At 43.8% G+C, this 14,713-nt stretch overlaps 1 protein-coding gene across 5 annotated transcripts in view; it reads right to left on the bottom strand.

Annotated features, from left to right (window-relative positions):
* acads (acyl-CoA dehydrogenase short chain) overlaps nt 1-14,713 on the bottom strand; it is a 178,349-nt gene that overhangs the window by 161,511 nt on the left and 2,125 nt on the right. For 2 of the 5 annotated variants that reach the window (XM_078553991.1, XM_078553993.1), the window contains exon 2: nt 4,542-4,705. The exons of 1 other annotated variant lie outside the window; for it this stretch is intronic. In XM_078553991.1, coding sequence (XP_078410117.1) covers nt 4,542-4,705 — 164 coding nt within the window. Of the gene's footprint in view, nt 1-4,541; nt 4,706-5,694; nt 5,829-14,713 lie in introns of all 5 variants that reach the window. 2 more of the 5 variants (XM_078553995.1, XM_078553992.1) reach the window with 2 other exon arrangements.

Raw genomic sequence — 14,713 nt, 5'->3', positions numbered from 1 at the left:
CATTTACAAGATGCATTGCAGGAATTCATCAAGGCCCCTTAGACAGCACCTTCCAAACTCACGACCACTACCACCTAGAAGGACAAGGGCAGCAGATAGATGGGAACACCACCACCTGGAAGTTCCCCTCCAAATCACTCACTATCCTGACTTGGAAATATATCACCATTCCCAATGTCGCTGGGTCAAAATCATGGAACTCCCTTCCTAACAGCACTGTGGGTGTACCTACAACACATGGACTGCAGCGGTTCAAGAAGGCAGCTCAGCACCGCCTTCTCAAGAACAACAAGGGATGGGCAATAAATGCTGGTCCAGCCAGCGAAGCCCACATCCTGTGAATGAATAAAAAAAAGGACGAAGTTTTAGCTTTAAAGTTTAAGTTTGATTTGTATTTCTGTAGCTGTCTGTTAAAAAAGGTCAAATTGAGTTTTATTTCACTTTAAAAAGGTGCCTGCATTTCTAATGAGGTTTGTTACGACTGTTGCAGCTAAGGTAAACAAACAAAGGTGGAAGAATTGGGCTGTGGCCTACCACCAGGGGTCCAGAGAGGCAGGTCCCTCCCACAGACACACAGAGAAAAACTAAAGAAACAGCAGTTTTAAGTTTCAGTTTGAAGCCAAAAGCCCAGAGAGACTGAAGGGGAGTGGAAGAGGGGGAAGTCCAAGCAGACCTTCTAGCTAAAGGAAGGACAGGAACCGGGAAAAGGTCCTGTTAAGCCAAGTTAAGAGTGAGGGGCAGAAAAAGGCCCCAAGCTTCAGGTTTAAAGCTTCAAGCTGCAGAAACCAGATTTAAAGCAAGAACAGCTTGCAAGAGGCAAGAAGGTCCAAAGAGACAACTGAAGGTCTGTAACTCTTTGCTATGGGCACGTGAAGCAGTGGTACTATTATCGGCAGAGTCGGTGAGAGAGTGTGCCTGGAACACAGCTTGAATGCATGTGGTCACCCAGGAAAGAAGAACATCATAAGGAGATATTGAAACCCTGGAGGTGAACCCTTGCGGAAGGCGTCTAAGAGAAAGCGCCAGTTTGGGAGAAGATTCCAAGGCCAAGTCTTTGAAGGGTGGAGATTGGAAACCCTTGTGTGAAAGACAGAGTTCAGTGAGACTGGTTGGCTCACAGCGTGATAAGCGTCTGGGGCCGGGCGGGGGGGTTGAGGAGAAATCCATTGCATCTGGTTGAGGTGGCATCTGTCCCCTGGTTTCAGAGTGTGATGTGTCTGACCACAGGGTGATCTTTGGTACATGGGCTGTGTACTTACTGTGGACATTAAAGTGTAAGATAGCTTTTGTAACTTGTGCTATCCTTACAAATCTGTATATACCTGTAAAGGTATAGTTATGGGTGAAGGAGTATCATAACATAGATCCTCTTTACTTGTTAAATAAATATTTTATTCTTTTGTTAAAAGTTCATCAGCTGACTCCTGTGACTCTGTTCAATAGCTATTCTCTATGTATCTAAACAAACAAATAAAAGTTATGATCTATCAAGCTGGGTTCCACTCTGGGATCAGGCTTGTCCAAGGGTAATCTCAGCTGGAGATCATAACAGGCATATCGCCCCAAATGCATCCAATAACCAACATATCTACTCCAAGGTTGTATTGTGCTTTTATTCTGACCAAAATTATAATTACACAAGTGACTGACAACATAAAGCAGCTAATTTGGTAGTTGTGAGTCACACCTGACACTTAGCTGTGTATAGGAAGAGGTTGTGTGGAGTTAATTGTGATTTGCTACCTCTTTTACATTTGCTGTGCTCTCAATTATTTCCATGCAGTTCTTTATTTAATTTGTTTAGCTGCCAGATGCTATTTTACACAACTCATGCAATCGGAGTAGTAGAATAGCCCCAGAACTGAACATCTCATTTATATTAGCTGTCTGGCAGCCCAACCAAATTTTGATTTCTGTGCACAATTTACATTACAAGGTCTTCAAACGTCCTTCAAGCAAAATTTTGACTGGTTCTTTTTGTGCAAAAGGTCGTGTTTCAAAACAAAACTAATCTCTCTCATGCAAATGTGTTTCAGATGGATTCCCTATGCCTCCCCATCTCTCTCTTTCCCTATAATTTACCACATTTTCCATTAATTCCATACCACACTGTTAATTCTCCCTGCAATTCAGTTGGTCTTTAAGTTCAGTCAGACTATCCAACCCATCCTTGTCGACTTGGTTAATTTGGACAAAAATGTTTAAGATGAAAGAAGAGAATGTCACTTAATGTTTGTGAAAAACAGAAAATGCTGGAAATGCATAGCAGATTAAGCAGCATCTGCTGGACAAAGACAGCTTTATAATTAAGGTGTAGAAACTCTTGAGCGCTGATCATGGGTCACACCAAAATGTTCAACGTTTTTATTTCAGATTTCCATCTTTCACACTTTTCCATTCACCTCAATGTTGGCTAATGTTTTGCTTCTTTTGGTCTTGTTCATCCCAGTAGAAGAATAGCATTGACAACATTAATGCTCTGTGGATTTGTTGGGGAAGAAAGAAGCATAAAAGATTTGTGCTAGCATTGGGCTCAATGCAATCTCTGAAGTGAGATAGAGCTTCTGGATGATGGAAATGTTTAGATCAATGATCATTATGGGAAAAGAGCAGAATAGCAATCAGTGATTAGTGACTCTGTGGGCTTTGCAATTTGTCTGAAGTAAAGAGGAACTGCAGGTAGAGTGGCTTAGCTAATAAGGTAATCAATTCCAACTGGGGGTAAAGAACAAAGAGCAAAAGACATGCAACATCTAACAGACATTCATCTTTAGAATAAACTCAAGTTTTTAAATGGCTTTTAAAAATATCAGCCAAGCTTCCCTGCGAGTCAGTGAATGAATGTGACAGGTAGTGTGATAGTGGACTATACCATCCTGAAATTCCAAGTTGACTCCCTAGCCTGCCCCGAGTTAGCAATAGGGTTACAACAAGCCTCAGCTTTTCCGGCTAGAAATTTGAGAGAAAAATAAAATGAGTATGCACAATTGAATGAAATCGACAACCACTGCTGGAAGTGAATGCAAGTCTGAAAAGATACTGTGAACCTGCTGAAAATAAATTCAAATTGAAGTTATTTAAAGACAACAGCTTATTGTTTCTGCTCATGTTAATCTTACATCTATATCGTGGAGGTCTTGTGACATAGTGGGTAGTGTCCCTGCCTCTGACCAAAAGCTTCGGGTTCAAGTCCCACTCCAGGACTTGATGGCCAAGGAAGGTGCGATCATAATTCAGCCAAACAGGTTGAGTATCAACTTGTAAATCCTTCCAACATATGCCAATGGCAGGTGGTAATAGCAGGAGCGATTCTTGGTCAGCCATGTGATGGAAAGAAACTGGTGCCTCTATCACTGCTATCCATAGCTCCAAGTACAACATGCATGTAAAGGTTATGCTAACAGTAGAGGGTTCAATCTGGTTAGGGTGAATTCGGGACCTGTCTCCTTGCCCTGCCATAGTGGAAGTTGTGGTGCTGTGGATCAGACCTGCCTTCGGGTAGGGAACAGGAAGATGATGAATCTGTATCTTATTAATAATTTCGACCTTGAATCCCTATCACTTTGCAAACTAGCTTGCAGGATGCCCAGGCAGCAGCTAATATTCATGCTGCCTGATCATTACAATCCCACAGATGTACAGCAGTGTTAACCTATGCTACTCATTGTCTTCAGGCCTCTGGGGCGTGGATATTGAGTGTTTCTGATGCCACTGAAAGGCAGCCAGCACCTCTTAATGAGGAGATACACTTTGACTGCAGATTGAAGGGAGCAGTCAATAACAGTAAAGTGGCTTCAACAAGTGCTGAGATAACACTGTGGTTTTCTGGTGCTGCTTTGGAGGATCCTCTTTCCACTCTCTCCCCACAACCCATCCCAAGGAGCAAGGAGTTCTCCAGATATTTAGGAAGGATATATGGGATCTGCAAAGAATGGAGGTGGTTTGGGAATGGGGACAGGGAAGAAACTGCTTAAGAGAGCGTGAAAGGGAGAGAGGGAGGCAAAGAGAAAAGTTGAGGAGTAGAATGAGAGATAATTTGTTATTATTTTCATTATAAATAGGTTACAATTGGAATATTGCATTGGGAGGTGAATCCTGCATTACAGAGCCACTTTGTGAACATACAGCACATCAGTTGCTTTTATTATATGCAACAGGACTTTTTTGTTTAGTGTAAGGACAATGGCCTTCATGTGCTACTTTTACATTTGGCATTGATTTTCATATACTTGCTGCGTTCTGGTGTGTAATACAAAGATCCAGAGTCAGCTTCCTAATTTACTCTGCAGGAGCAGGGAGAATTCACTAGGCCAACATTTTGCTGCTGTCAGCCCCTCCAGACCCTACAATACAGACAACATTGAGGAGAAACTGCATGACTGCAAACAACTTTGATTTCCGCTGAATAATGGAGTAATTCAAACCAATGATCGCAGCTTTTCCAAACAGTCCCTCCCTACATGATAGCAGCTTTGTGTTAGGTAATCAAACTGTACTGTTTTAGGAAGGCTGCCACTTGAGGCTTCATTAAAAGCTGTTACCTGCTCAGCAGGAAATTTGTGCTCCCTGTCCAGCTGCGCAGCAACTGGAGTGAGTTCCTTTTCTGCAAAACCTCTGCACGTGTCCCGCAACAACTGATGAGTTTCTGGAAGCTCAACCATCTGATAGACTGTGTACAGTTGGCGTAAACATCCTGACTTCACGGCTGCAGGGGGGCAAAATAAAGAATAACTGATCAGGAACAGCAGCTGCTGCTTGGTATGCTTTCACTTGGGAAAATCATGGATATTCTGAAAATGCTTGATCAATTCCAAGAACATTCTCCTACATATGAATGTACCAATTAGGAGCAGGAGTGCTGGGGAGGTGGTGGCATTGTGGTATTGTCACTGGACTAGTAATCCAGAGACCTAGAGTAATGCTCTGGGGACCAGGTTCAAATCCCACCACAGCAGATGGTGGAATTTGAATTAAAATTTGGAAATTTTTTTTAAAAAGGCTAACAGTGACTGTGAAATACCCTGAGAAATGGCCTAAGAAAGCCGCGACAAAGTCCATAAGGAATGAAACCACAGGGACCACTCAACATCGACTTAGCACTGGAAACGGCAACGACAATCTCAGCTTCGTCAGCCCTGCAAAGTCCTCCTTACCAACAGCTGGGGGGTTGTATCAAAATTGGGAGAGCTGTCTCACAGACTAGTTAAGCAACAGCCTGACATAGTCATACTCACAGAATCATACCTTACAGATTATGTCCCACGCACCACCATCACCATATCCCTAGGTATGTCCTGTCCCACCAGCACAGTGGTAGTCAGTTGGGAGGTAACTGCCCTGAGAATCCTTATCAACAACTCTGGACCTCATGAAGTCTTATAGCAATTTTGATCTATAGCTCAAACATGTGCAAAGAAACCTCATGCTGATTTTAACATATAAGCTGAGGTGGGGGGCGTTGCAGTAAGTCAGTACTCCTCCATGTTGAACGCCATTTGGAGGAAGCACTGAGGGTGGCAAGGGTACAGAATGTACTCTGGAAGGGGACTTCAATGTCTATTGCGAAGGGAGGTTCAGTAGCACCACTAATGACCAAGCTGGCCGAGTCCTAAAGGACATATCTGCTAGACTGAGCCTGTGGCAGGTGGTGAGGGAACCAACAAGAGGGAAAAACATACTTGACCTCATCCTCACCAATCTGCCTGCCGCAGATACATCTGTCCATGACAAAATCGGTAGGAATGACCACCGCACAGTCATTGTGGAGACGAAGTTCCCCATTCACATTAAGGATACCCTCCATCGTGTTGTGTGGTACTACCACTGTGCTAAGTGGGACAGATTTCAAACAGGTCTAGCAACTCAAGACAGGGCTCTATGGGCCACCACCATCAGCAGAATTATACTCAGCCACAATCTGTAACCTCATGGCCCGGCATATCCCCCATTCTACCATTACCACCAAGCCAGGGGATCAACCCTGGTTCAATGAACAGTGCAGGAGAGCATGCCAGGAGCAACACCAGGCATACTTAAAAATGGTGTCAATCTGGTGAAGCGACAACTCAGGACTACTTGCGTGCCAAACAACATCAGTAAATGTAATAGACTGAGCTAAGCGATCCCACAGCCAATGGATCAAGTCTAAGATCTGCAGTCCTGCCACATCCAGTCGTGAATGGTGGTGGACAATTAAACAACTCACAGGAGGAGGAGGCTCCACAAATATCCCCATCCTCAATGATGGGGGAGCCCAGCACATCAATGCAAAAGATAAGACTGAAGGATTTGCAACAATCTTTACTCAGAAGTGCTGAGTGGATGATCCATCTTCAGCCAATTCGCTTCACACCATGTGATATCAAGAAACGGCTAAAGGTACTGGATACTGCAAAGACAATGTGCCCTTATAATGTCCAGCAATAGTACTGAAAACTTGAGCTCCAGAACTTGCTGTGCACCTAGCCAAGTTGTTCCAGTACAGCTACGACGCTGGCATCTACCCGGCAACGTGGAAAATTGCCCAAGTATGTCCCGTCCATGGAAAGCAGGATAAATCCAATCCAGCCAATTAGCGCCTCATCAGTCTACTCTCGATCATCAGTAAAGTGATGGAAGGGGTCATCAACAGTGCTATCAAGCGGCACTTGCTTCAAAATAGCCTGCTCACTGACACTCTGCTTGGGTTCTGCCAGGTCCACTCAGCTCCTGACCTCATTACAGCCTTGGTTCAAACATGGGCAAAAGAGCTGAACTCCAGAGGTGAGGAAAGAGCGAGTGCCATTGACATCAAGGCAGCATTTGGCTGAGTGTGGCATTAAGGAGCCCTAGCAAACCTGTTGTCAATGGGAATGGGGAAAACCCTCCACTGGTTGGAGTCAAATGTAGCACAAAGGAAGATGGTTGTGGTTGTTGGAGGTCAGTCATCTCAGTTCCAGGACATTACAGGAGGAATTCCTCACGGTAGTGTCCTCAGCACAAGCATCAGCAGCTGCTTCATTAATGACCTTCCTTCCATCATAAGGCCAGAGGTGGGGATGTCCGCTGATGATTGCACAATGTTTAGCACCATTTGCCACTCCTCAGATACTGAAGCAGTCCATGTCCAAATGCAGCAAGATCTGGACAATATCCAGGCTTGGACTGACAAGTGGCAAATAACATTTGCGCCACACAAATGCCAGGCAATGGCCATCTTCAACAAGGGAGAATCTAACCATCACCCCATGACATTCAATGGCATTACCATCACAGAATCCCCCACTATCAACATCCTGGGGGTTACCCTTGACTAGAAACTGAACTGGGCTAGCCATATGAATAGTATGACTACAAGGGATCCTGCAGTGAATAATTCACCTCCTATTCCCCAAAGCCTGTCCACAATCTACAAGGCACAAGTCAGGAGTGTGATGGAATACTCTCCACTTGCCTGAATGAGTGCAACTCCACCAACACTCAAGAAGCTTGACACCTTCCAGGGCAAAGCAGCCCACTTGATTGGCACCCAATCCACAAACATTTGCTCCCTCCACCACCGATGCACAGTAGCAGCAGTGTGTACCATCTACATAATGCACTGCAGGAATTCGCCAAGGCTCCTTACACAACATCTTCCAAACCCACGATCGCTATCATCTAGAAGGACTGGGGCAGCAGATGCGTGGGAAATATATCACCGTTCCTTCACTGTCACTGGGTCAAAATCCTGGAACTCCCTCCCTAACAGCACTGAGGGTGTACCTACACCAGATAGACTGCAGCGATTCAAGAAGGCAGCTCACCACCACCTTCTCAACAGCAATTAGGGGTGGACAATAAATGCTGGCCTGGATGCCCACATCCCATGAATGAATTAAAAAGAAGTAGGCCATTTGGCCCCTTGAGCCTTTTCTGCCATTCAATGAGATCATGGCTGATCTGATTGTAACCTCAACTCCACATTCCTGCCTACTCCCAATAATCTTTGGCTACCTTGCTTATCAAGAATGCATCTACCTCTGCCTTAAAAATATTCAATGGCCCTGCCTCCACCATTCTCTGGGGAGAAAGCTCCAAAGACTCATGACACTTGTAGGATTGTAATTCCCTCCAACTGGGGAATTTATGGAGTATAGAGCCCAAACCCACGGGCATGTTTTGACCTAATGGTTTTTTTACAACAATATGGAAAACCAAGCTGCAGCCAACAGCACAGGGCTGTGCAGCAAGGGATTAATTCATACGGACTTGAAACGTTAACTCTGTCTTTCTCTCCACAGATGCTGTCAGACCTGCTGAGTTTTTCCAGCAATTTTTGTTTTTGTTTCAGATTTCCAGCATCCGCAGTATTTTGCTTTTAATTTAGTAAAAGACAGTGGCTCATCAAAGGGTTTGGATATTGACTGATTGATATCATGGACCAAAGGTACCAGGAAAATGCCATTACCTGCCATTGACTAATGCAATTAAGAGACTGATCACCTGATATAATGGCACAAGGGACAGCCCATTGATATTCAAACCTTCATTGGCCTTGGAGCCAGTTGTTGTACTGCTTCAAAACAACAGAATTATTTAAACAATGGGAGAGTTGGTCATATTCATTTGGGATATATTTTTCATGGAAAGACTGTTGTTTCCACCAGCATGAGCTGATCATATTTGTCTGGACTATGTGTAGAATAAACTAAGAGTGCTAGCTACTGGACATTGAAATGAGCTGGCCAGGCCAGCAGCAGAAATGGTATAATTGGGGAAAGAAATCATAGGACGACACTGTTTTCTGCAGGCATTCAAGCAAGTTGGCAGAGTCTGGTCAAGTCCACCGAGGGACCCACAGCACCATTAGAAGACGAACTTAGGGGTGATTGTAAGTATTAAGTTAGGATATAAAGATTTAAGTATTAAGTTAGGAACAAGGTGGGGGTTTAACCCCCGATAGGACAAGGTTCCAGGTAACTAATTGTAAGTGTATTTCGTGATTGCTTAATGCAGCCCTTCTCTAAGGGCTGTGAGTAATTCAATAAAGCAATTGTGAATTATCAGAAGAAACTTGTCTCGCTGGCTCATTCTGTTCAAGCCATACACTTGTGAATCTGGTGTCACGAACTTGAGGGACTCTGAGGGGTCCGAAAAAGACCCATTTATTCCTGCTCTCCGCTTCGTTAACTAAACTAACCAATCTTCTATCCATGCTAACATGTTACTGCCTACACGAAGAGCTCTTATTTTGTGTAGTAACTTTTGATGTGGGACATTATCAAATACCTTTTGGTGACAGCTACAGGTTCCCTTTTATCCACCTTGCTTGCTTGCCTCAAAGAACTCGATTAAATCAAACACACTTTCTCTTTCAAACCATGCTGACACTGCCTGATCCCATTATGATTTTCTAAGTGCTCTAATATAATCTCCTTAATAATGGATTCTAGCAACTAGCCTATGACAGATGTTAGTCTAACTTTCTTTCATCTGCCTTTCTTGAATAAAGGTATCACGTCTGATATTTTCCAATCTGCTGGGACCCTTCCAGAATCTAAGGAATTTTAGGAGGTTATAGGCAATGCCTCTACTTTCTCTGCAGCCACTTATTTTAAGACCCTATGGTGTAGGCCATCAAGTCCTGTCAGCCTTTAGGTCTAAAGGTTCTCCCAGTATGTTTCTCCTGGTGATGGTAATTGTTTTAAGTTTGTCCCTTCCTTTCAAGTATCTTTGGGAAGTTTCCTCCATCCCAGCCTGTTCAGCCTTTCCTGACAAGAATATCCTCAGTTCTGGTCTAATCCATGATAGTCTTTGCTCCAATGCCTCTACCATAATGCGGAGACCGTGACTATGCACATATTCTAAGTACAGGTTTACCATAACTTCTTTGCTTTTCAATTCTGTCCATCCAAAATTGAACCCCAGTGCTTGGTTTGCTTTTGTTACAGCCTTATTAACCTGTGCACTATTTTTACTGATTTGGGTATCTGTAACCCCAGAAACCTTTGCTCCTTCCTCCTATTTTGACTCCTACTATCCAACAGTATGTGTTTCCTTATTCTTCCTACCAAAATGCATTCACATCTATCTAAATTGAAATTCATTTGTCAAATATTATGTCCACGTTGTCAGTTTATTAATGTCTCTTACATTTTCAGCACTTCTTCCTCATACCAAAGATCTTGGATATTAGGGATCAGCTTTGTGGCTCTTTGCTGAACTGCTTCCAGTACACAAAAGTCTCAATTGTACCAGAACTGGATGAATGACTCGAAGTGAAGTAAGCAAGCACAAAGATAGCAGCTCATCACTGAGTGCTGTTAGTCACAGAGTATAAACTTGGGAATTTGGTGAGTGAGGGAGTAAGTGCAGAGGAGGGAAACAGATAAGTGATTGGTTGGTGAGTCTTTTAATAATGAATCTTTCAAAAATCGTGTATTTTATTAGTAATTTTAAAGTTTCATTAGTAGTAGTAAAGTTTACTAGCAGTAGTAACTCTCAGGTTCGTGGTTCTTGCAGCTTGTGGGAAGAAAGCAGGGACTACAGGATGGATGAGCAAACTGACCGTAGCACCTTGGCACAGGAAGCAATTCAAGTGTGGGGAGTTAATAGGAATTTAGTGGTAGTAGGGGACAGTATTGTCAGGAGGATTGACACAGCTCTCTGCAGCAGAGAACTTGAGCCCAGACAGATTTATTAGTTCTAAATTAAGAAAATAATAATTAATTAATTAAAACACTGTAAAGATGGCAGGGCAAGTGATGTGTTGCAACTGCAGAACGTGGGAGTGCCAGCATGATACAAGGCAAACACATCTGCAATAAGTGTCGGTGCCTTGAGGAGATTCGGCCCAGTCACTGAGCTGGAGGCCAAGCTGCAGACACCACAATGCGTCATGGATGGGGTAGGTTACCTGGACACTTTGTTCCAGGAGGCGGTCACACCTCTTAGGTTAGGTTCTTCTGATTTGGTCACTGTCAGGGACAGGGGGATGGGACTGTGATTGAGGCAGGTAAGGGGATCAAGAAGGCAAAAGTGGAGGAGTCTCAGCCCTTGCAATTATCCAATAGATTCGTGGTTCTTGCAGCTTGTGGGGACGAGAGCAGGGACTGCAGGATGGATGAGCAAGCTGACCATAGCACCTTGGTATAGGAAGCAATTCAAGCGTGGGGAGTTAATAGGAATTTAGTGGGAGTAGGGGACAGTATTGTCAGGAGGATTGACACAGTTCTCTGTAGCCGAGAGCGTGAGCCCAGACAGCTGTGCTGCCAGGGTTCTGGGCAACTACTCGGGGCTGGAGGTGAACTTGCAGTGGGAGGCGGAGGATCCAATCATTGTGGTCTATGTTGGCATCAATGACATAAATAGTACTAGGAAAGAGGTTCTGCTTAGTGTGGGGGGACTAAGACCTTACACTGTATATTTGTATAAATATATATAGATATGCTCAAAGCTGTTTCTAAATTTTTAAAAACTGAACAAGGACCTTTAAAATGGCTGAAACTGTGTCTGTGACCCCAGAACAAAAGAAGTCACTTTGCAGCTTCAGAAATCTCACACCTCGTTATCTCTGAGGAGCTACAAGCAATCATCTGGGGACTGCGATGCCCAACTTCAAAGGGAGCTACATGAAGGCCATTTTTATTCAATAACCCAGGCTGGCCAGCGGAGACAGAATGTCTGCAAAGATAATGGCCTCCCAAACATTCCTTTTAACCCATGACAGCTAAGAAATTATCAGCCTGGAACACAAAGCCAATTTCCAAACACTGGATAAACATCCTATGTCAAAGATAGTGGAGAGGTGGGAATCATGTGACATGAGCCTCTGGCTTGTGGAACAAGTAATATTGCCTTGCTAAACTGAAAAAGCTGAGTCTGTTATTTACAATCTAACTAGCAGCCTCACAGAAAAGAAGCGTTGCCCAGGTTGAACACCTGGACCCATCAACACCGCTTCCGCTGGAAATTCTGTACAGTCGCCTACAAGACTGATTCATCTCTGCATGCCTATCTTATCAAATGAAGTCAACACCAATGGAAAAGTGAATTATACAGCAATGTTTTTCAACCCGCCGGCCTCCATGAAGGAATGCCACATTGGACTTTGATTCTGGACTCTGGAGCCTACGTGAAACAATATTTCTTTTCTGTGGTCTCTACACTAAATCTTTATTTTCGACATCCCTCTCTTCACTGTCTGAGTGTGGATGAAATGTTGCGACCATCCTTTCGCGTTTTAAGTGTGTGCAAATAAACTAACCCTTTGACTTAATCCTATCTCAAGTTTGCTGTGGGTTATTAATTGAAAATTGGATCACACAAAAACTGAGGGGTTGGGAAATATGCCACCCCTAAATTAAAAAGCAGAACCTCAAAGGTAATAATCTCTGGACCATTACTTGAGCCAAGAGCAAATTGGCATAGAGTAAATAAGATTAGAGAGATGAATGTCTGGCTCAAAAAGCCAACATGACTTTGTGAAAGGATAATCATGTTTAACTAATTTATTAGTGTTTTTTGAGGAAGTAACATGCAAGGTGGATAAAGGGAAACTTTTGGTGGGGTATACTTTCCAAAAGGCATTTGATAAGCTGCCACATCAAAGGTTACTACACAAGATTGCATGGTGTAGGGGGTAACATGGATAAAGATTGGTTAGCTAACAGGAAGCAGAGTAGGGAAAAATGGGTATTTTTTGGGAACCTACCCCTTAATCTAATTTGCCATTTTACTTTAGCTAGCTCTGCTTTCATGCCCTCATAATTGCCTACTACTCTCTCCCTCAAACTGAATGTAAAATTCAATCATATTATGGTCGCTGCTACCTTGGGGCGCCTTCACAATGAGATCATTAATTAATCCCATCTCACTGCACAATACCAGGTCTAGTATAGCCTGCTCTCTGGTTGGCTCCAGAATGTGCTGTTCTAAGAAACTATCCCTGAAACATTCTATGAGCTCATCTAGGCCACCTTTGCCCATCTGACTTTTTCAATCTATATGTAGATTAAAATCTTCCGATTACCACCGTGCCTTTCTGACAAGCCCCCATTATTTCTTCCTTTATGCTCTATCCTACCATGTGGTTACTATTAGGGGGCCTGTACACAAATTCCACAAGTGGCTTCTTGCGTTTTCCATTTCTCATCTCTACCCAAACTGTTTCCACATCCTGGTTTCCTGAACTGAGGTCATCCCTCTCTATTGTGCTAATACCATCATTAACTAACAGAGCCACCCCTCCATCTTTTCCTCACTTCCTGTCCTTCCTAAATGTCCTATACCCTTCAATATTTAGGTCCCAACCCATGTCCTCCTGCAGCCAAGTCTTTGTAATGGTTATCAAATTATAATTTTTTATTTCCATGTGCGCTCTCAGTTCATCTGTTTTGTTTCGAATGCTTCGTGCATTCAGATAGAGCCTTTAGTTTTATCCTTTTATTCTTTTTATAACCTCTATTCTCATCTGTTGATTTCCTGTTAGATTTGTACTCTCTATCCCTTCCTGTCATGGTCTAATTTTCATTTCCCGTAATAATACCTTTCTCTTTTGCCTTGGTTTTACTCTTTGATTTATCACATCTTCCCAAATTTGTACCCTTGCTCTCACTTCTTCGTTTGAAACCCTCTCTACTTCCCTAGTTATGTGGCTTGCAAGAACACCAGTCCCAGCACAGTGCAGGTGTAGACCGTCCCAATGCTACAGGTCCCACTTTCCCCAGTATTGGTGCCAGTGTCTCACGAACCGGAACCCATGCCACTCTGAGCCACGCATTCATCTCCCTAATCTTTTTTGTCCTATGCCAATTTGCATGTGGCTCAGGTGATAATGACATTTGAGGTTCTGCTTCTTAATTTGGTGCCAAGCTCCTCATACTGACTATGCAGAACATTCTTTTGTCCTGCCAGTGTCGCTGGTACCAACATGGACAATGACGACTGGATCCTCACCCTCCCACTGCAAGTTCCTCCACAGCCCTGAGCAGATGTCCCGAACCCTGGCACCGGGCAGGCAACACAGCCGCCTGGACTCTCACCTATTCTGCAGAGAACGGTGTCAATCCCTCTGACTATACTGTCCCTTCCTACCACTTCCTTGTAACTCCCCCCTAATTGAATGGCTTCCAGTACCAAGGTGCCGTGGCCAATTCGCTCATCCACCCTGCAGCCTCTCACTCTCATCCAAACAAGCTGGAAAAGCCTCAAACCTGTTGGACAATTGCAAGGGCCAAGGATCCTGCACTCCTGCCTTCTGGGTTCCCTTACCTGCCTCACTTGCAGTAACACCCTCCTGTCCCTGACCACTGAGCAAATCAGAGAGCTCTATCCTAAGGGATGTGACCACCTCCTGGAATAAAGTGTCCAAGTAGCTTTCCCGCTCCCTGATATGCTGCAGTGTCTGCAGTTTGGCCTATGGCTCAATGACTCAGAGCCAAAGTTCCTGCAGCCGCAAACACTTACTGCAGATGTTTGTGCCTTGGATCACACCAGTATCCAGAAGCTCGCACATTCTGCAATCGCAGCACATCACCTGCCCTGCCATCTCCAATTTGTATTAATTAATAATTGCTAATTAATTATAATTAATAAAGCCTACACCTCCCAATAGGTTTTGGCACTTCCAGTAACCTTTACAATACTGATAAAACTAATAATGCCAGTTACTGGTTTACCTGCTCCTTCTGCTGCACCAAAGTGGGAATCAAATACTAGAGGCTGAAAGAGTAGAAGAAAAAAAAGGCATCAC

Source organism: Cetorhinus maximus, chromosome 12 (genome assembly GCF_964194155.1).
Source record: "Cetorhinus maximus chromosome 12, sCetMax3.hap1.1, whole genome shotgun sequence".
Classification (NCBI taxonomy): domain Eukaryota; kingdom Metazoa; phylum Chordata; class Chondrichthyes; order Lamniformes; family Cetorhinidae; genus Cetorhinus; species Cetorhinus maximus.
Note: the sequence above shows the minus strand (reverse complement) of the source record. Positions and strands in the feature narration are given on the sequence as shown.